At 40.3% G+C, this 21733-nt stretch overlaps 1 protein-coding gene across 2 annotated transcripts; it reads right to left on the reverse strand.

Moving 5' to 3' along the window:
- Positions 1–438: 438 nt before the first annotated feature.
- Positions 439–21415, reverse strand: LOC116793448 (uncharacterized protein F13E9.13, mitochondrial-like). Of its 2 annotated transcripts, XM_032701311.1 has the most exons (8): positions 21375–21415; positions 21176–21251; positions 19934–20016; positions 12944–13124; positions 8359–8509; positions 6156–6283; positions 1029–1124; positions 439–740 (listed from the first exon to the last, which is right to left on the reverse strand). In XM_032701311.1, the coding sequence occupies exons 1-8, from the start codon at positions 21381–21383 to the stop codon at positions 688–690; spliced, it is 777 nt and encodes a 258-aa protein (XP_032557202.1). In that variant the 5' UTR covers positions 21384–21415; the 3' UTR covers positions 439–687. The 2 variants fall into 2 exon arrangements, with proteins under 2 accessions (XP_032557202.1, XP_032557201.1); XM_032701310.1 differs by having other exon boundaries at positions 439–1124.
- Between the last annotated feature and the right edge of the window lie 318 nt (positions 21416–21733).

The raw sequence follows: 21733 nt of genomic DNA on the forward strand, positions 1-21733 counted from the left end.
GACTAATATTTTTCCTCTACATTTTACAGGAAAAATTAAAATCTATGTTTACCTGTCAGCTTTGGTAGAAAGGTTTCTATCATATATCATATATCTATCATATGCCTCATGTATTGGAAGGAACCTGGCAGTTTTTAACATCACTAATACTAGTCTGGAAAGGCACAAAGCTGGAGGCACTTGCTGAAAAATAATAAACCTTTATTAAAATCTCCAATTTTTGCAAAAACATTTTGACTAAATTCCAACTCTACTCAAAATATGATTAAATATTTACATTTATTCTCTAATAAGTATTGTAGGTAAATCAATATCCCAATTATCTTAAACTTCTGCGTTTCATACAATTACTTCACTTTTGTAATAAATGCACAATTTTAATGAAAAAATAATGATCTTGAACTTTAAAAGAGCCCTTCATTTGAAGAGATGAAAGTGCTGTACATCCACTCATTCATTATGTCTTACTGCCCCTGTGTGATGCAGGTACTATTATCATTTTACAGATGGGGAAACTGAAAGGCTAATTAACTTGTCCAATTTACAATACTTTTAGCTGTAAACTTAGTGCATCCTATTGTACTTAAAGGCAAAACAGAACTCAGCTCTCCTGTGATGAATATTTACTGCAAATTCTTAAACTCCATAGGCATTTCAGTTATAGGAGAGGACATATCACACAAGCCTTCAGGATTGGGTTTGCATTGGTGATGGCTTTGAGCACCACAGAAATGTGCTGCCTGGAAACAAACATCAGAGCACCAGTTCACTGCAAAGTGTCACCACTTTGTTTCCCAGCTAGTTATGGAGATTATGTGCATTTTTATTTGATGTTATTCACCATTCAGCCACACATTTGTGCTTTAATTCTGTACAATGTACCGTGCTGCATTTATACACACACACACAAGCAAGTACTGTTTACTGACAAGCTCATTCCCTCAGTGGACTTATGTGCTCCATAAATTTCTTTACTCGGTCAGGATCCACAGCATTTGCCCAATAACCTTCTTTCTTGAAATACGAACCCATTATTAGAGCATCTGCATCCAAGTAATTCCCCACATTCTCCAGAGTCACTCCAGACCCAATCAGCACAGGAATCTTCACAGCACGCTTAACCTCTGAAGAGAAGAAAACCAAAATTAGGGTTAAACCCTGTCTTCGAAACTCTGTCGATAAAGACTTTAATTTGCCTAGTTTTTCAACAAAAAAAGGGATCAAGAAATTCATGATCACAGCATTTATTACTTTGCTACAGAATGAAACAAGTTCTCTAGAAAAAACACCTTTAGCTCTAAACAGCTGTTAAGAAAAAAAAAATGTCACTTTTTACATTATGTTCTACGAAACACTTCATATATTTGCTTGTATGAAAAACAGCTGTGATCATACAGACACCAGTGACAGCTCCAACCAGTGTTCCAGAAATCAAAAGCCAGAAAGACAAGTGGTCTTTACCACTACTAGGAATGTCATGGAACAAAAAAGCCACTTATTTTTCCTTTATACAGTGTTATTTAATTATCTGACCTTTTACCTAGCTCCAAAAGGAGAAATAGGAAAAAAAGAGGCTCAAAATATTATAGATGCACTTCATCTGTCAGGCAGAGGGGTGGATCTCAGCCCATGGTCCTGGTGAGCACGTTCACTGTGAAACCTGTGTGTTCTCACAGACCTGACTGTGCAGAAACTGCTCCATGGCTCAGTTACCAGAGTTCACATCTTCTGGAATAAAACCAAAAAGGGATGGTTGTTTTGAGCATGGAAAGGTTCCCCATAGATAAATGAAATGTTGTTACAGTATTTGCTGCAGAACTTGGGTCAGTACTAGCTTGAGGGGAGGGAAGCCCAGTTCAAGCATCCTTCTCATCCTCTCATTTCAAACTGACCATCCTAAGAGTCACTCATAGGGCTGGATGCTTCATGCCTTAGAGAAATGTTGTGAGACATTATTTCTGACCATTATAAACATATAAATTGGCTTAACTGGTGATTATCTGATGGAAGGTGGTTATAGCTTGAGGAAACTAGAGGAAAGCACATATGCAACAAATAAAAGTCTGCTTCAAAACACTGCTTAAATGAAGTTTCATCAGAAGCCTAACTTATTAATTATGTTTCAGGAAAGACTAATTATTTATCACCTTCCTACTTCACTGAAGAAAGGGGATCAATTAAAATGCTCTTGAATCTCTTTTTAGGTCATATGCCCTCCCATTTTTCCATCTAGGAACAATAACCCCTTCTTAAAAACATTTTTACACAAAAATGAAATCATTCCACACAGCCCTTCCTGAAAATGTAAAACAGATCAGATGGATCATGCTAATATGATTGAAACTTTAGTTATTTCTATGCATATTTGATATTCTTAGTCATTCTGCTTACAGCAACAAAACAATTCATTTTTAGTTATTTATAGCATGATTACTGATATCCTGTTCTAGAAAAATCAGATTTTTTTTTTGTATAATATCTTTATGCTCTTAGAAATATCCTGTCTGCTTTATACTGATACCAATGTAAAATTAAGGTGCTACAACTCACCACAGATTTGTGCAGCAGTATTTCAGTGTATCCCCAGAGGAACTGGGCTTCAAGTCAATATTTGTTTTCGTGACAAGTGCGTAAGGCACATTAGCAGGTAGTGGATTCATAATTATTTCACATCAGCAGGAAAAACGAAGAGCCAAATAATTAAACAGAGCATGTTCACGTGGGTCTGAGGCAGACTCAGCCCCACCAGGCAAAGGGAAAAACCCAGTGAAACCTGAGACTGATCTGAAACTCTGAAACACCCCAAAGCTTTCCAAAGCAGCAAGGTATCCAACTGCTGCTGTGATCCACACATGACCCATGGAGTCCACACACATCTCCTGTGCTGGAGATTTATTCAGACTGACAACGTGAAGAACGGCAAAGGGAGCGCTCAGTGTGCAGCGAGACTGCGTTACCTCATTAGGAATGCTACAGATGCTACTTTTAAGTCCTTTCCAAGCACATCAAGCCTAAAGTTGATTAGTAGAAGGTGATTTGTCTATTGGCTGTGTTAATACAAACTCTAACCTGCAAAAGAAAATAAAGCAACAGCAGTGAGATGTGCTTTCGTATGGCAATGTTCAGTCACTGTCAAAATGTCTCTAAACACAGAGCTTTGCTTTAAATCTCTCAGCTTTCTAGGCATTCTTTTTCTGATTTTTTTTTTGACACAGTGAGAAAAAGGAGACAATTTTGTGATGTTACAGTAACAAGACAAGTTTACACAACTCGCACGTTTCTCTGTTTCAATGGGCTGTAACTAGAGGGCACTGTGCTCTTTCTTGTGGCAGCACAGCTGCAGATAGGTCTTTAATAAAATCCGATGAAATAGCGCTTGGTTGCAAAGCACAATGAAAGCATTTGAACTGTGGTATGCACAAGTTTCATGAAATAAAGGCCAAATGCTCCTAGCTTGAAAACAATGACGAAGAGCAGCGTAAAAATAAGCACCACGGTGCCAATAACTTGCTCGACTACTCTTCTTTAACAGCTTTTTCATTGCAGTGATCACTGTACCATACACAACACTGTTTATGGTAATGCTCCACTGTAACACATTTTTGGTTTTTAATTCAAAGGACTTGTTCTCTGCCATTAAATCTAGGGCTTAGAAAAAGTACTGATCGCTCACGTCTCCTGTTTATCTCTGAGGGTACCACAAAGGCAGCAGCCTCTGTTTTGACCATCAAAAGGTGAGAGGGTGAATCAGTCTTGATGCCCCTTTTATGAACAATAATTAAGGAGGTGACAGTCATAGCCAGCTGTTGGATTTCATTATGTACCTGTTTTCCACTGGTTACTCAGCTGAGGCACTTTGCTTTGTGCAAAGAGATAACTCAGCAGTCATTACACAAAGCTTTGGTCACTTAAAATACAGACTGAATGCAAAGCAGGTATCGCAGCAGTTATATCCAAAGGAAAAAATCTGGTAGATTCACACACTCCAACCAAAGAACATTCCACAAGGCAGCAAACTGGAACAAACTTCTACAACCTCTTAAATGAAAAGATGGTTTGTTAATGAATTATAATTGAAAACACTCAGCTATAATTCTTGCTCCTTAACAACATGAAGTCTGGTTTACAGCCCTCATACTCCATCTACCACTGGTGCCCTGGTGTGCCCAGGCAGCCCTGGAGCAAAGCCTGCCAGCCTCTGCAAGGAGAGGTGCTGGAAGCTGCCTGCGAGAAAGCAGCAGCGACACAAAGTACGAGCAGAGTTCTCTGGCTTGACAGGGAAACACTCACTTCCCACAGCCCATCACAAGTCAGTCAATTCCACACAAAGACACAAAGGCAAAACCACTTCTGTATTACTGCACAACAAAGCTGAAAAAAAAGACATGACAAAAATCTCATCTGTCTCTCGGTTCTGCTTTCAAGAGACGCTTTGCAGTGTGATGAAAGGTGCCCAATTGTGTGTATCACTGTAACACAGCACTTCCAGGGCTGCATAAATTCGTGAAATGCAAAACTTCACTCACATCAACACCAACTTTGCAGCATGTAGATCTGATCCCTTTTAAGAATCTCCTGACATAGATATGCCTAATTTGTCATTTCCTTATACTGTGGAATATTGATTTTTAAGTTATTCTCTTAACTGTTTTAAGACAACATCCTTCTCGTGAGAGGGCCTGCTAACATCCAAAATGCTGTGATCTAAGTAAAATAAACCCACGATCTGCAGACTCTTGCTTTCATAACACAAATCCAAACACAAAATTAATGTGTACTTCATTACAGCTGCCAACTCTGATTCATTTTGTTCTTTGGACCCAGAAGGAGAACAAGACAGAGACTGACATGTTTGTTCACATGAAAGAAAAGTAGAAGCCATGGTACTGTCTGGTTGAAAGTTCTGTGACAAAAAACCTCTGGGCCTACAGGTCAGGTTTTGCTCTGTGATGCAGGAAATCAGTGGAGGTTGCACATACACATGCAAAAGCAGAATTTAACCTAGGATTTTGCCCAAAGACTTATCAAATCCTTTTTTAAAATTATTTCATCTGCATTAATACATTAACTGCAGGCAGGTCTGGAGCTCTAGATTAAGGAAATTTTGCAGTCTTTAAAGGATGCTTAGCTTTCATCATCACCTGTTCAGTGTATCAACGTTCATTTTAAATGCTCTTAAGCATGTATGATAGATATTAAACCCTGAAAACACTGAATGATTTCATGCTTGAGGTTCAGGTTATCTATGGCAAATAAAGTAAGTTTTTCACGCTGATCTGTTAACAAAAGTTGAATACAATACACTGCACTGGAATTTCAAAACTTTCTATGTTAAAGCATGTCAGAAAGAGTAAAACCTTAAAAGTAGACATTCTATTTTATGTAGTGAGACATTCAAATTCAAGCCATTAATCTAAATTAAAATTAGTGATGAAAATTAAATGTCCCCATGATGGAACTTTAATTCTAGCATGGGAGCGATACAGTTTCATAAAGACAGCCCAAACTTATGCCAATATAAAAATATGAAGAATCATAGCACTTCTGCAAAGGTCAGAACTCATAGGTCAAATGAGTCTCCCTCGATAAGAAGTCCACACCACTTAAAAATTATTTTGATGTTAATATCCTCCTATCTACCAATGAACTTGTAATTCTTTCTGAAAATCTTCCAAGCAGTACTTTCCCTGGTGTTACTGTTTGGAATGCTGCCTTATCAAAATGCCCCTTTCCTTGCAGGACTTTAATTTTCACTGTGAAAGGTTAAAATGCTCACCTCTTCAATGGAAAGATTCATAGTTAGTTAGATTCCTAACAAAGCTATAAAGTAGCTTTTTCTTCTATTACCACCTTTTAGGAATTAAATAGCGATTTTTCTTTTGTTCATTTAAGCTTCAGCATCACATGAAAGCTTGAAATAACTGTCATTTTTGTCCTGCCAAACCTCTGTTTAGAAACATACCACAGCCAATCCGAATTGAACAGCAGCTCAAACTGCATAGAACCAAACCCCACGGTGAAGAGTTTCTTCTCTTTCCTCTTTTCCAACTCCCCTCTTAAGGAACGTGCAGGTTTCCCCTTAAGTGAACACATGGATTTCTACATGAATTCAGAGTTCAGTGCCTGCTGGGCAGGCTCTGTGTGACATCCCTCACCTCGCAGCTCCCGGGGATCCGCAGGCAGAGCCGTGGCTGTGCCGGTCAGCACCACCCCATCGGCCAGGAAGAGCTGGGCAGCCTCGGCCGTCTGGGCCACGCCGACATCGGCCGTCAGGGCGTGGGCACTGCAACAGCAGGACCTGGTTACTGTCAGCACACACCTGTTACACTCACCCTGCAGCAGGGACTGTGTTTCCATCACAACAACCAAAGGCAGGCTTTGCGAGCGAGGGCAAGTGTCCTGGTTTAAATCGGGAAGAAACATCGCAATCCAAGCAAGAGTTAAAACAACCAACCTCAACCACCACTTCCATCAGGGAAGCAGAACTGATGGGCCTGTTGCTCCAGGTCTCCTGCCTCTAGAGAGAGATTGCTGAGTGTGAGCCACCAAGTGTCAATTGAGACGGCTGCTTACACGTCGAGCACCTGTGTTTCAGAAATGTTGAGCACACAGAGCTCTCTGACTTCAAGTGGGAGCTGTGGTTGTTCATTCGTAAATCAGATCCTGCTGCCTAGAACAGAATCAACAGCCTCCACGTCATTGCACAAGTCCGACTAACTGAAAGTATAGTTATTACCTATGATATAATCACAGGAATCATCTTACACAGCAATTACAAGCATCAATTACCTGCAACCCAGCTGTTCAACAGCAGGCTTTGATGTATGGGTGACACACTTTGAAACCTCTATAGCAATAGCAGCTATTAATTTAAACAGTCCTAAACTTGGAAAGAATTCCAGCCATTGCTGGTTCAACATCTGACTGTTGTTTCTGTATTTCCATCTAAATAGAAAACAACAGCTATGGCCAACATGTTGCACTGATGAGTGGTGAAGGCACCAACCTCCTCATGGATCAGTCTGTATGGACAACACTTGGGAGAGGGCATGGTCTGGCCATATTCAGAAGCAGCACATGTGCCAGTGTATGGAAAAGGAAGTCACTCCCTTTCTGCAGCTGGTGAAAGGCAGGCCCAAGTACCTAACACATACAATGACACTGAAAAAGGGCTGAAGAGTAGTTGGCATCCTAAAACTCACACATGGAAAGTGGCTGCAACACAGCAAGCAGACTACAAAAATAGTCTGTCCTCATTTAAAGAGCAGGAGCATAGCAGCTCTCAGTGGCAGGTGTATTTTTCTACATTAAAAACCTCAACCAACAACATTTTCTTCTGAGCTTATGAATCTGCCAGAAACAGAAACCTCTCTTCCTTCCATAAAAAACACACCCTTTGAACAATGGGAAGCATAATCCAAATGTCAATTCACCAGTTGTAAAGACTAAAAAAAAAAAAGTGATATGATTAAATCAATTTCTTTTACAGAAAAGTCTAATGAAATGTATTTTATTTATATATATCAAAAATCATTAGAAAGAAAACACTCTGAAAGTACCTGAAAAAGCTTAATTTGACCACACTGCTTGTTTACTTTCTATTTTGAAATTTATTACTTGCTTATTATATATTTAAGATCTTCCAGACTTGGCTATTCTCATGATTACTCACATACTACACACAAACATTTTAATTAGGTTATTTAGCATGTATAATACGTAGCACTTGAGCAGTTCTTCTGGGAAAAAAAAACCAAAGAGTGACATCTAAATTGCTGAAAGTACCATGTGACAGGTAAGATAAAGTAGCAGTAGAAAAGAATCTGGATTCGTTTGTCATAAGTTCCTTCTGTTTGATAATCACAGAACATAACCTGTACATAGACAGCACTGATTTAAGTAGAAGAAATCAGTACTATTGGCAGGAAAGAGAGGAAAGATTTTTAAAATGCCAAAATATTATGATTTGGATGCTTTTATATGGCACCTGCTTACATGACTAAAAAATAACCTTAGATACATAACCTCCAGAAACAAAAATTTCTTTACACATAATAGGCATATAAACAAGTGTATAAAATCTCACTTAATACCAGATGCAAGACTTTTACAGTCTGCATTTTTAAATCCTAGAGGTTAAACAACTACAAACTTCACAGGTAGACCAACCAGCAACTTACAGGTGCAAACTTATTTTTATATGTATCCCTTAACAGCACTGCAAGACCTTGCTTAAATAATAAACTCCCTATATCATTAATGGTCCTGACACTAAATTTGCACTAATAATCAGAAAATGGGGAAAAATATAAGATCACAATTAAATTCATATTTACAAAAAATATAGCTTATATTTACCTATGTTTCTTTTTAATATCAGCAAAAATCTGAATGTTCTCTGCTCCAACTTGTTTTCTGTATCGTAGCAGGTCACCTGCACAGGCATTTATAATCCCTTCATCAGCCACATGAGAAAACACAAACCCTTCAGCCCGGATAAAATCAAGACCTGAAAACAATAAAAAGCAGTATTTTAAAGACTGGAAAACAGAAATACTAAATCCAAACAAAAATCCACCTTACTGCCCTTCTTATTTGATCCCAACACAAGTTCCTCCATATGTTCTAGGACTAACCAACGTTGCTTTTCCACAAATTTAAGTTTTACATGCTTTATTTTCACCCATATTCTGACCTCTTTCCATCTTACTACTTTTAGCTCCGATCTCTCCCATAGAGCCCAGCGATTTTCTGTCTATCCCCATGGTTCCCTTCTTTCTCAGTCCCTCAGTTTGTTCCTGTGTGGCTCAGAAAAGGCAGCTGCACAATCCTGCCCTGCCTCTTGCCCTGACATGCCACACACTGACAGAGGAGCAGGTAGGTCAAAACACGGCTCCTTTGTCCTTTTCTCTCCACAAAGGGTCATTAACTTGCATCTCTTCCCTCTTTCAAGAAACTCTTTCATTGTATTACTTCTTTCCCCAACATCTACCCCCCTGTTAAATGTGCCTCGAGTTGGCCATCAGGTCAAAAACCACCAAGGACATGGGCACAGAGGAATAGCATTGTCATCTTTCTTTACGAAATTAGGCATGGAAACACAGCCTGAAACACAACCCATCTGACTCCATCTCGGTGTAGCATGTTTTCTACACAGCACCACATCAATAAATTACTTGTAGAGCTGTGCCAAAGGTACGAAAAAAGGTAGGGTTTGGGAAGAGCAAAACGTTTTCCACTGTACTCCAAACTTACCCTGATCATCAATTCTACCATGTCTTAGCAGCACGGCTTCCACCATATTCATTAATGTTTTGCACTAGGAAGGTCTTGTGGGATAGATATTTAAGAGGAAGATTACAAATAATAATTACTTCACACAGGCCATTCGTTGACTATCAGGGACCCCTCCCACAGCCCTGAAATATCTGTGTTGTAACACTGAAGCCCTGGACCATAATGTAATAAGCCTGCAGTTGTAAGGCACAAGATTGAATCCTGACTCCCTTATTCCACTTCCCTCTTCTCCCAAGTCTTTCATAGCGCTGAAGTTTATTTCACCTGTCACTTAACATCTGCACAGAAGCTCTGCGCTCATCTTGTGCAGTTTTGCTGTTATTCCAGTTTGCTTTAGAGGGCTCTTCCAAGCCCTTGTGAAGCTCTGCTGCTGCTCCAGCTTTGGAATCAGCTGCACGTTTAATTAGAGCTGACATCATACCAAGGAAAGCAATGCATGTGGAAGCAGCTATCAAGAATGCAGTCCCACCCACCAGAGAACTGCTTAGGCAACAGAGGCATCACCCTAGCATATTTCAGATACAAACAGAAATGATCTTGAAAATGTATTTACCAAATGAGAAGGTGCCTGTTTATTTTAAAATTTCAGTTTCACTCCCAAAGCCCTGAAGTTGCAGAAACAGAAGCTTATGCCTGTATTGCTTAGCAACACAGACTCCAGCTAACAAGAAACATCACAGATGGATGCCAAATGAAATGCAAGCTGTCCTGTGCCTTGAGATTAGCAGCTGAAAAGCACGGAATATTCTCAGGATCCAAAGTCAAGAGTGTGCCACAAGTACAGCTACAGGTGTTTGTAGACACTGGATAATAAACACACTGCAAACAGCGTGAGTGAGACTTCTGCATCTGGGAACAAAACCTATAGATTCTATTACAACACCCAAGCTTACAGAACAATTCAGACTTAAATAAGAAAAAAATATTTCTCTAATCATAAGACTATTGAAGGGTCTAGAGACATGTTACACTTTCACAGCAATCAGTGTTTAACTCAAGACAGGAGCTATTCACTCAGTAATTTCATTTATTAAGGTCATTGCTTACATGTTTGTTGACACTTGGTTTGTGTTTCCTTAATGTAGTAATTTAAGACTTTTTGCTGAACATTAGTATGGTACTTAGTTTAACAAGGCTGCACTCTTGATCTGGGTTTTTGGAGGCCATGAAAATACAAATTTTAACCAAGTGTAATAGGTGCAGGCACCATATCATTATCCTTCTGTTTTATGAAGCCATAATCAGATTCCACTAATGAATTCATTTTTACGCTCATAAAGTTGTGAGAATGATACTACTGCTTACTTTCACATTTGGCAAGCTGAAAAGTAATAGCTGCTGAATAGTTACTAGGCAGTCCCATTTCTGACTTATATGGGAACAAAACATTTTGTAGTCTCACTGGAAAACAAGAACAGGAAGTTTCCAATGAAACCTAATAAACAGAATTTTAAGGTTATATTAAAAACATGGAATCAAGTAACCAGCCACAGCAAGGTCTGCTCAAGGAACTTGAGCTTCTGTCTTCCTCAAAAGCGAGTCCCCCACTATCCTCCTACCATTGCCCCACACCCTTGCTGAAGCACCCAGCACAAACACAATTTTGCTGGCATTCCATTCTTTAATGCCTAATTGAATAAATAAATGTTTCCTAAAGAACCAAATTAAATGGAAAAAAAAAAAAAAAAGAAAATCCCGACCTCCTCAGATGCCTCATCCCCTGATTTATTACTGTTATTTTCAGATCTATCTGCCAAGCTGCTGGGAAAATTCAGTAATTTCATCTGTTACTATTTGGCTACCCACAACACATTTATTAGCACAACCACATGTTGCTGAAGTTGAGCTTCTAGTCACACTGTAAACCTGCTGATTTTCTCCTGCCCTTTACAAAATAAAATCATTACCTTCTCCTAGAGACCATTTATAAATTCCCCGTGTGGTTCTCTTCAGGGTGGTTATTTCTACCAAAGATAGGAATTTCCACAGGGAAAATGAAATGACTGCACAGTAGTCATAGTACAAGATGCTACATATGCTTCTTAGCTAAAACACCTTTAGCAAGTTATTTTTGTAGTGAAAGCACCCAGGACTTGCTTTATTAATATCCACCTATTAAAATTGTATTGACACTAAAGTCACTACTAGGTTCCTACAGAAAAACTACTCAGAGGTTTGCTGCCTACAAAGTAGCACTCACTTTACTATGATTTTGCTTAAAGTGATTTTTTTTTTTTTTGCTTTCCTGTTCAGTGAACTTGAGACAATCATTTTTAGAGAAGTGCAATGAAATGCATTAAACACAGGCCCTTCCTGGCTGGTGTTCTCCAGTTACAGAGCAAATAGTGCAGAACAGTAGTAGAGCTGAGCAAAACTCAAGCCCTCCAGGAATTCTCTCCCTCATTAATAATTGCTGAGAAGAGAAGTGCATTGTTCCCGCACTATATCCCTTATTTAGTGATGATTTTTGCTCCTCAAAGGATGCATAACTCGTTAACAATCTGACCATTGCTTTTAAAAACAAGGTGTGTACTATTTTTGCAAACACCTATGTCCCTCAAGTACCCCACATGAATGCAATCTCCAAAACAAACTGGATTCTGTTAGCGTTTTTATTTTAGGTTTTCCTACAGGTTCTGCTGCAGCAATAAAAATCAGGTTTTGTCAGTTTGTCAAGTGGCTTTGAAAATGGCAACTTCCGATTTCAGAGCACACAAAACAAATCTGAGACCAAAACACATCTACTAACAAGAATGTAAACCTTTCAGAATATATTCAGCATAATTAAAACTGCCACTGCAGCTAGGTTACCCTATATTATTTTACCTGAAGTGTGGTTTTCGGTTAACACCAGCATCTTCTGCCTGGCTCTATAAAATTTTTACATTCAAAAATGTGCATCCTTACTGCAGTCACATAAGCAATTTGGGCAAAAAACATGCATTAACCCTCAATTTATGAATTTAGGAAGTACAAGCTTTCCACATTAAGCCAACCCCCATCTTTACATCATGCAATGTTACATATGAAAAACTAAAATTACTTTGGTGAGCAGTAGGAGCAGAAAGGTTAGCAAGTCTAGGATTCATGCAATAAAGATAGATTAATTTATATTTAATTCCCCCAAATGCAATTTAAGTAGTTTGGCTATCTGTACATTCATTATTTGTTATTATATAAAAAGCTTCATTCCATCCATTCATTAAAGGAGACAATGAAAACTTAGTTTGAATGGATAACAGTAGTAGCAACAACATATTATTAGATGCTGAAACAGGATGCTTAACCACAGTGGGTTAAATTGATCCTCAAATACAATTTAAGTGAAGTAAATAGAGTTACACCAAAGGTAGCTTTTAGACACGAGTAGGTTTAAACTAATCACTACATTTAGACAGGTTTCACCTAGAAAGCTGCTGCAGCGGCCTTGGGATTTTCAGCTGCCTCCAACTGAAGCAGCGCACAAGTACCATCTATTACAATCAAGCAGGCATCTTCCTCAAAAATCTAATTTCTGCTTTTTCAGGGTACAGTGAGCTTTTCATGTCTCATTTTTCACGGTACCTATGTTAGCACAACGCGCAATTTGCGGAGAGTAAATGCCACGGCAAACAGCAGTAATAACTGATGAGTCATTTCTATTTACCTGCAGCCAGAGCCACTGCTATTGCCTGCTGGTTTGCAGCACTCAGGACCTGGACACCCAGTGGGAGACAGGGGCAGCTCTGTCTCACTGCAGCACCAACCACTGTCAGCGCTGCCGTGACCTCCGGCCCAGGACACACCGTGTACGGGAGGTCGTGCATGTTTTCCACTATCAAGCCATCCTGGGGAGATTGTTATAACAAAAAAATACGATCACACCGGGCAAAAAGGAACTTTAAACACGTGGCTAGTTCACCCTCATCCTGTTTTGCATGAAGAGGCACGCGAGTTTAAGGGTTTTCCTTCAAAGGCAGGAGTATCTGCAGTAAATTGCGTTGATGCATTTGATGCACACGACCACTTATAAAAGTGCTTTCATCAACAGCACGGTATTCGCAGGGAAATCATGAGGAGAAATAAATGCGGGTTTAATTATGCATTCATCAATTTGGTTTCCTTTGATCCATCCTAAAATGTGAACTATGGGCAAATGAGTTAAATCTTATACTTCATTAAAAATAGTGTAAAGTCAAATTTCAGTTATCCACGGGGAATACAGGATATTGAGTATATTTGGATAACGGAGGATTTGGAGATAATCAGGGCAATTTTCAATTCAATTAATGTCAGAAAATAAGTGTTATTTTGGATAAATAAAGGAATTTTTTGTTTATTGTGTGTATTTGTAGTGCGCCTAATACCGTAGTATTAACTATTGATATTTCTCCCATTCCATATTCAGAATTACTGGAAGAAAGATATTGCTATTTATTATCTATTAGACCTCTCCTTCCACATGGACATACTCTCAGCAAACACTGGAGTGATGATAAAATACTCTGCTAATATAATTTATGCAATTTATTGAAAATCTTTGTACATTACCTGCTACCATGCACTTTTCCAATTGTTGTATTCCAGGAAGTTTGCAACAACAAATCACATATAATTTTGTCAAGGACTAATAACAAAAGTAAAAATGTAGTCTTGAAACATATTCCAGGCCTGATATTTTGCACTTGCAGTGAGAATATTAAAAGAAACTAGATATTTGTCATGAGCATCATTCTAAAAATTCAAAAAGTTTAACAGACAAACTAACTGCACGCATAGAAAATAAATTCTGCTCTCTGGAATCTTATCACACATCTTAATCCTTTAAAATGAGAGTTTTACATTTCAAAGATATTGTAACTGAACCAGAATAGAAAAAAAAACCAAACCAAAACAAACATTTGAGAGGGTGGGGAGGGAATACAATAGAGATTAAACATAGCATCTTGGTTAATAATAACACAGAATGAGGAAGAGGAAACAAAGTAAAAATATTTCCTTTTTCATAAACTTTCATATGTAATGCTTCTCTAATCTTTATTGTAGTGTAGAAGCCCTTTTGGCAGGTAAGACAGTATATAAAATGCAGTCAGCATTTTATTAATGGCTGAATTACAGGCTAAGCCACAGACATCATAAATGAACACCTAACACTGAGGATGAGGAGAACTGAGAATGGACATAATCTGATGAAACAACATGGTCAGCCCAAGCACGTGACACACATATGTTCAGTGCACCAGGGCACAGCTGCCTTTACCAAATTACTTACAGCTGAATATTTAAACACACAAAATACACGCTACCTAAAAAACAAAGGGACACAACCTATTAATGGGCAAGGTGACCTGCTATGATGAGCACTTCACATTAGACCTATGCACTATTTGGTGCTTCATCAACATATTTAACTACGTAATTCCAGTCCAAAAAAACCTGAATTAGGAAAACCAGATATGACAACAACCAAAATATCTGTCCTTGACTTTGTTTCTATGTCCAATTCAATATGTAACACCCACACTTCTGTACCTGTGACGGGAGGTAGCCACGTGACAGAGATGACAACCTGCCCTAAGAAAACCCACAGCATCTTCAGAAGTTGAAAGGAAAAAAAAGGACCAATTTTTATTCAGTTCCTCTAGGCTGAAGTCAGGGCTGTTCCAACCAAACTGAACTGACCAAATGGTTGTGTGTCAGGCACAACTACAGAATCCTTTGTATACCAACAGAAATAGAAATCCCGTGGTCTTTTGCTCTCTCTACACATAAATAATCAGGTCAGGCTGAGCAAGAATACAAAGTTGGTCAGTAGTTGAATGTGGCAAAAGGATTAATGCAGAACTATAATATTTTAACAAAACAAATTCAAAAACTGCAATGAACCACCAAAAACAGGTAATTCCTTGAGACCACAAAATCTGGAAGCCCTTTGGCTTAAGAATGATCTACTTGGCAGAATTCACCAAAATCTGGGTATCTGGGAAACTCCAAGCTTATCATAAGGGCCAGGAGCTAGGATCTGCCAGACAGAAGCCCCAGGCTTTCAGGCAGCCAAGAATCAACCTCAACAGGACACACAGGAAGAAAGGTGACTGGGAATGGGACTTCAAATGTTCAGCTCCCAAAGAGCCACATAGCAGCCAAAAAAAGCAAGAGAATGGGCTGGTAGAATTCCATAGCAATTCCACAGTGAAACTGAGCTTTCTGTGAGTTGCTACTGCTTTGATAGTTCAGGATTTGCATAAAGCAAATTATTCCATTAGATACGTTAATGAATTAATTCATTTAATAAATTATAAAAAACCTAGCCATAGTACTATGCATAACAAGTATCTGATTGAATTCTAGCTCAAAATGCAGGCATATGGGAGGATTCCAAAATTTCTCTCTTCTGCCTCAAACTTACTATCTTCACTTTTCAGCAACTGTCTCTTCCTATGGCCTGAAGGTCCACTATTACAGTGAATATTTTTGGTAGTACTTTAGTAATGTATTATTCTTTTGGTACCATCCAATAGACTACGTTCTTTTGCGTAGTCTGTTTTGTTTAATTAAAAAAAAGAACAACATATGTTCTGCAATACAGAAAGCTGAATTACAGAGGCATTAAGTCAAAGCTTTCTTTTACATTTTATATAAAAATATAACACCACAGATTTCTGTGTTTACTGAATTGATATGTATATAAGACAGACTTCTGTACTATCAGACAGCTAATTAAAATGGGGAGAAAAAACCAGTTATGCTAAATTAAAGTTCTTGGAACTTAAGCTTATAGTTTAGAAGTCTGTGGAAACAGCTACTGCATTATATCCTCCAAAGCAGAATTTATTTAGATAGTATGAGACAAAACTCTAGCAAATACCTTTTGTGTTCCTTTTCCATTCAATACTGAGATAACTTAAGTGTTGCTTATATGTAATAGCATTATTATAAGTAATTCTCAAACAATATATTTCCTTTTTAGGTTGAATTACTTCTGAAGTGCTACATATGTGTGAAGTGCCCTTTGTATCACAGTCAGCTACTGAAAAATAGGTCATCTAAATAGCTCTAAATAGCTCTCTGATTATACAGAGAAATAATTTCCTTAGCTTTATTCCACTTACAGAAACAACCTCTTAAAACACTTCAGCCGCACAGGCACCACAGAAGAAAAGCCTCAAAAATAGCCACAACATTATAAACCACAACAGGTGCAACAGTTGTACAAGCTTTAACTCAGCATAGACGTAACATAACTTTTCCCCAGGGAAACTTTAACCCCCGTGTTTCCCCCAAAAATAAAGGTTTTACCTGCAAACGTGCACACCAACACACACCTCTGCAAGCTCAACAGCCCTACTCTGTCCTGCAGGAAGGAAAGGGGGAGTTTGCACCACACCTGTTATTCTACAGGCTCAGGTGTGTAATAAGGCTATTACAGCTTTTCCCCCACCACAGACATGTGCCCCTTATAAAGGAAATCAAGTGCCTTTGCAGAGCATTTAATTGCTGTATCCAAGCATAGGTTCCCAACAATTCCTTTAAAAACTCACCTCTAGAGCAGATCACTGCCTTAACAGAGGTAACTATCCTATGTTCTTCTGCACATACCATTGGAGGCAGGTGTGGGGAGGGTGTCTGCTGTTTTATTTTACTGTAACATAGTTAAGATTTGAAACATTCACCTCTGTAATCCAAGTGATAACTACCCATATTCTTCCATACAGGAATACCAGTTTATTCTGTCTTGATTGTTAATAAATTGTAAGCATTTTGAGTTCCACTTATCACTGTAGTTATAAGAGTAGAAGGCTTAAAACTCTTCATTTAAAAAAAAAAATCAATGTAAAACATATACTGACAACTGTTTTTAATTCAGGTACTCAAGTAGCTACAGTTAGGAAACAGCAACCTGTAGTCAAATAATCTTTATCAATGAAATCAGAGGCAACTTGTGCTCTACTTTTTGGCTAGAAAGCAAGTGCCAGCCAGGCTGAATGGAATTAATAAAAGCTAACTTGAATATATATTGTGCATCTATCTTAAACAAAAGCATGTACAAATTGGAGGGATTATAATGCCCCATACTCTGCTGCTTACAAAATCTTGCCTAGGGAATTTCATTGTTTAGCAACACAGAAGTACAAAGCATATACATTTTGAGCACAGATGGCTTCCTAACTGAGCACTCACTTGTTTTCATTACTGTGCTCTAATATCACAAATCTTCCATATTTATTATGTTAAGCTGCTAATGTGTCAGACAAGTCACCTTCCTCTGAATATACCAGGATTTACTTCCAAGTGCAATGCATATGGAGTGAGCAAGACCACATACTTCCTTTTTCCACGTGAACAGCAATTCAAGCAACTTAAGACAATATGTAAACATCTAATAGCAGCAAATGGTTATGTATCTTCTTAAAGGCTACTGTAGGCAGCATTTGGAAACACTGTCAGTAGAAACATCCATGGAAAAAAAAAAACCCTTTAAGTTTTTCCAGCTCTTCTTCCACAAGAAAAACAGACAGCTTAACAGTTCACTTGGAATACCGAGCAAGAAACACAAATATATTCTCACTACAAAAGCAGGACAGTTTGGAAGAGTGGTGATCTCTGTGCAAAAGCTGGGAAGGTCCTGAAATATTTATCATGAAAACTCGCATTTCTCTTAAAGTACCAGAAAAACTAAAGAAGTGACTTGCAGAAAGCATTAGGCAACCATACTGAACTTACAGAAGCTCTCCTGATTATCTCTGATGTTTATAGCATTAATAAAGGATTTGTTTGTTATAATGCCATAACACTATTCTGTATAGACCTTTAGAATGAAGATTGCTGTGGAATGCATAGTGCCTTTTACAGGAAATAAACTAAGCATAACTTTAAGCCCTGAGTTTGTCCAAATGTGTAGAGAAACGACTGCATTCACCTCATCTGACAGGTAGGTTTAAAAATATATTTAAGTTCAAAGAATTGCCCAATTTATTACAACCATTGAAAAGACGAAGTTTAAAAGCCAAAGTAAAGTTTTGTGTTAGTACTGTTTTTAAAGCTTGTCTTAAAGCTGCTCCAGCTTTGTGCAGGCCAACAGTGTAAGTAACTGCTTCTGTACCCTCCCTCACCTTCGGGTATACTTGGTGTCTTCCCCCTGCTGCTCCAGGATTCAATGTGTAATTATTACATAAGGGAAATGGGTAAACAGGCAGTGGAATGTGGGGCAATGGCTTTGTGAACTATAGATTACTTGTGCAACCACTTCTCCTGACACAGGAAGACAGAGACTAGTATTTGCCACTCCTCTGACGTAGATCAAATCACATTATACCCCATGGTGATCCTGTGACAACAAAATATAAAGTGACAGTACAGAAAACAAAGCTATTTCACACCTGTTCTTTCAGCTGGCATGAAAAGGAAGAAAACTTACTCATTCTGCTCAACTTGCAGTTAAAGACTACTCTAACTGGGTGGACATCTTGCATGTGCTAATCTTGTTCACAGGCACTGAAGCCCACCTATGTAAACATCATTCTATTAGAATGCTGCTTGTCCTTTCAAAACAATTCTATTCTCAGCATTCTTGTCTAATTTAGCCTTACTAAGTGCTCTGCCCATAACCTACTTTGTGTGACTTGTCTTGCATTTTGACCTGGGTCTTTTATAATTTAGACTAAGCTCTTGCATTCAATTTTGTTCCCTCTGTAAAGTATCACTCTAGTTTATACATTAAACTGTTTCAACTTGCCTGTTATTGAAGTTTTGCTGAAAACAGCAGCGACTGCTTGTTCACTTAAGATATTTTCAATCTTGTACACCACCATAAAATGTTCACAATGCTGTGAGCAGGTCAAAGAAAAAGCACATCAACACCCCTAGACAAGGTGTAATGAAATGTTTAAAACATATCTGACCTTTCAAAAGGACACACACCCTGTTAAAATCTACTGACCTATGAAGATTACTATAGCACTTAAGGTCCAACAGCAATTCTGCCTCTTCTTGCCTCTAGCTGAGACTGGCCTTTCAGGCCTTCTCCTCTGCATGTGCAAAACAGAGGCATATTTGCTGCTGGGGGCCTGAAGAGTTAAAGAGGGCTGAGAAGGGCCTAAGCTTTACTTTTTCAGTCCCTCAGTTATCTGTGCTGTTTTGGTAAAGACACAAAGGTGGGGTCATCCTGCACCCTACAGGTGCCTGAGGTAAGGATGCAGTGTATCACCTGTGCACATGGCAATTCTCCAGGGTTCCCTGAAACCAGAGTGCTGTACAGACCCAAAAATACAGTTGCTTGTCAGACTGGATGGATGAAGCATTCTACAGCCATGCCACCAACAATCCGTGCTGCAGCCCACTTTCCTTTTTTTTCTTCTTACCCCTTCAATGGACTTGACTCTTAGAAGTTGATGGTCATCCAACTTAACTTGAATTGTACAACTTAAATCTAAACTTTTTAAATTATTTTGGGTGCAAGTGATACTTATGTTACAGCTTTCTTTGTAATCTGGAAGGTCTACTTACTGTGTTGAAATAAAAGACATGCATTTAAACATCTCCCTAAACCGTGTGGTTTAAGATGCTTTTGATGAAGTACAGGACCAATTTAAAATATTGGCTATGCAGAAGTGGTTTTGTTCAATGGCTGCCACAGGAAGAAAGAAACAAAACTTACAATTCCAGCATCCCTGTAAGCTTCTGCTTCTTGACAAGCTTGATCAACGATCTGGGTCAATGGAAGAGAACTTCTTGGTGTCCCTGCAAGAATAATGCTGCATACTCCAGGGCACAAATCAAACACATGGGCAGGGACAGCTCTTGGGTAGGACAGCTACAGGGATTGGCAGGCTGAAATAGGGAGATACAGGGTAAACTTGCTAAAAGGCTGCTCTGTCTCCTTGTGACACACCTTAGTGACTTCTCTTTCCTTAGCTGAACTTGGCACATCTGCTGTAACCATTTAGCTCCTAAATCTAATTCATAAACTTGAAGAATGTCTGCTATAATCCCTTATTGCACCAGGTCTGCTCTTAGCTTGCTATTCCTGCACTTATTATAATTTATCCTGCATTAATGATGTTCTGGACAGTACAACCTATGGGCAAGACCAACCCCTAGGTCTGCAGAATACCTGTGCTAAACACCAGTGAGTTTAAAATCAGTTAAAGCTATCCTGAATCTGCAAGGCTGATCGTATCTGACCTTCAGCATTAAGTGTTCCATGGCAGAAATGAACACACATGGATTTTGTTGGAGTTCCATGAGTTTCCACTAAGATCAACTCCAAAGTAGCTTTTGATATTCAGGCTCCTAAATCAGGGAGTGAGAGTCTGAAATGGGGGCTGTGCTGACCCTCTGACAGCTCTGTCAGATTTCACAGCATGGGGAAGGCTGGACAGTGCCTGGGGGCTGCTGCTGGGAAAACCTGGAGCAGGGTGAGCTCTGCGCACCAGCCCGTCAAGGTTGCTGTGATCAGCTCCGCTCCCCCTGAGTCCTTGGAAAGGGGGACGAGAAGGCCAAGCTGGCAAAGACCTGCCTGCTGTCCGAGCTTCCCACTGTGGCAGCTCTATCCAGCCTGTACCCTGTCCTAATGCTTATTCGTGCAACTCTCTAGCCACTGCTTCTTAAAACACTGAGCTCATCAACACCAAACCTTTGTTTTCTCAGCCTTGCTCCTTAACGGGGAACCGTCTCCTGCCTTTTTTTCCCTCTGAAACGGGGAGATGCCCAAACTTAGGGCACTTCACGAGCGGCCCGTGGCGGCGGCTGAAGGGACTGAAGAGGCTCCCAGCGGCGCGGGCTTTACCCGGGGAGGCTGCAGCCGGGTCAAGGGGCGACACCGGCGAGTGGGGACCCGGTCCTGGTCCCGCTTTGGGTCCGGGTGCGGACCCCGCCGGCCGTGCCGCCCAGCGCTTACCTGGCAGCGCTCCCACGTGCACCATCCCAATGACCGCCGCCTTCAGCCGCCCGAACAGCGCGGGCCGCCGCACGATCTGCGGGGAGGGGAAGGAGGGCGTGAGCGGAACGGGGCGGGGCCGGGACCGAGGTCGGGATTGGGATCAGGATCAGGATCGGGATCGGGATTGGGATCCCGGTCTCGTCCCCGCTACGCTCACCCCGGACATGTCCCACGTGCCGCGCCCTCCGCTTCCGGGTGCGCGTCGGGGCCCCGCCCCCTGTCCCGCCCCCTTCCGACACAAGCCCCGCCCTTCTCGTGCTTATCCCCGCCCCTTTCATCCCGGCCTCGCCCTTCTCGTTCTTGGCCCCGCCCCTTTGGGCCGCGGCCCCGCCCCTCCAGCCCCGCGCGCGGGCCCCGCGCCGCTCCCGCGCGCGGGCGGCCCCGCCCCGCCCGTCCCCGCGCGCGGGGCCACGTGCGCGGGGGGGGTGCGGCCCCGCGCCGCCGCCGCGCGTTTAAATGTCCCGCCGGGCGCGGCGCGCGCTGCGCGCACGGAGCGGAGCGGCCGCGCCGTGAGGG

Source organism: Chiroxiphia lanceolata, chromosome 13, assembly GCF_009829145.1.
Source record: "Chiroxiphia lanceolata isolate bChiLan1 chromosome 13, bChiLan1.pri, whole genome shotgun sequence".
Classification (NCBI taxonomy): domain Eukaryota; kingdom Metazoa; phylum Chordata; class Aves; order Passeriformes; family Pipridae; genus Chiroxiphia; species Chiroxiphia lanceolata.

Bases quoted from the DNA above. Each gene is read 5' to 3' on its own strand.
- LOC116793448 (XM_032701310.1), bottom strand. The intron at 20,017-21,175 runs GTAAGCGCTGGG...TTATTCTTGCAG, and splicing joins GCACGTGGGAGCGCTGCCAG to GGACACCAAGAAGTTCTCTT. The intron at 6,284-8,358 runs GTAAATATAAGC...CTGCTGTTGCAG, and splicing joins GATATTAAAAAGAAACATAG to TGCCCACGCCCTGACGGCCG.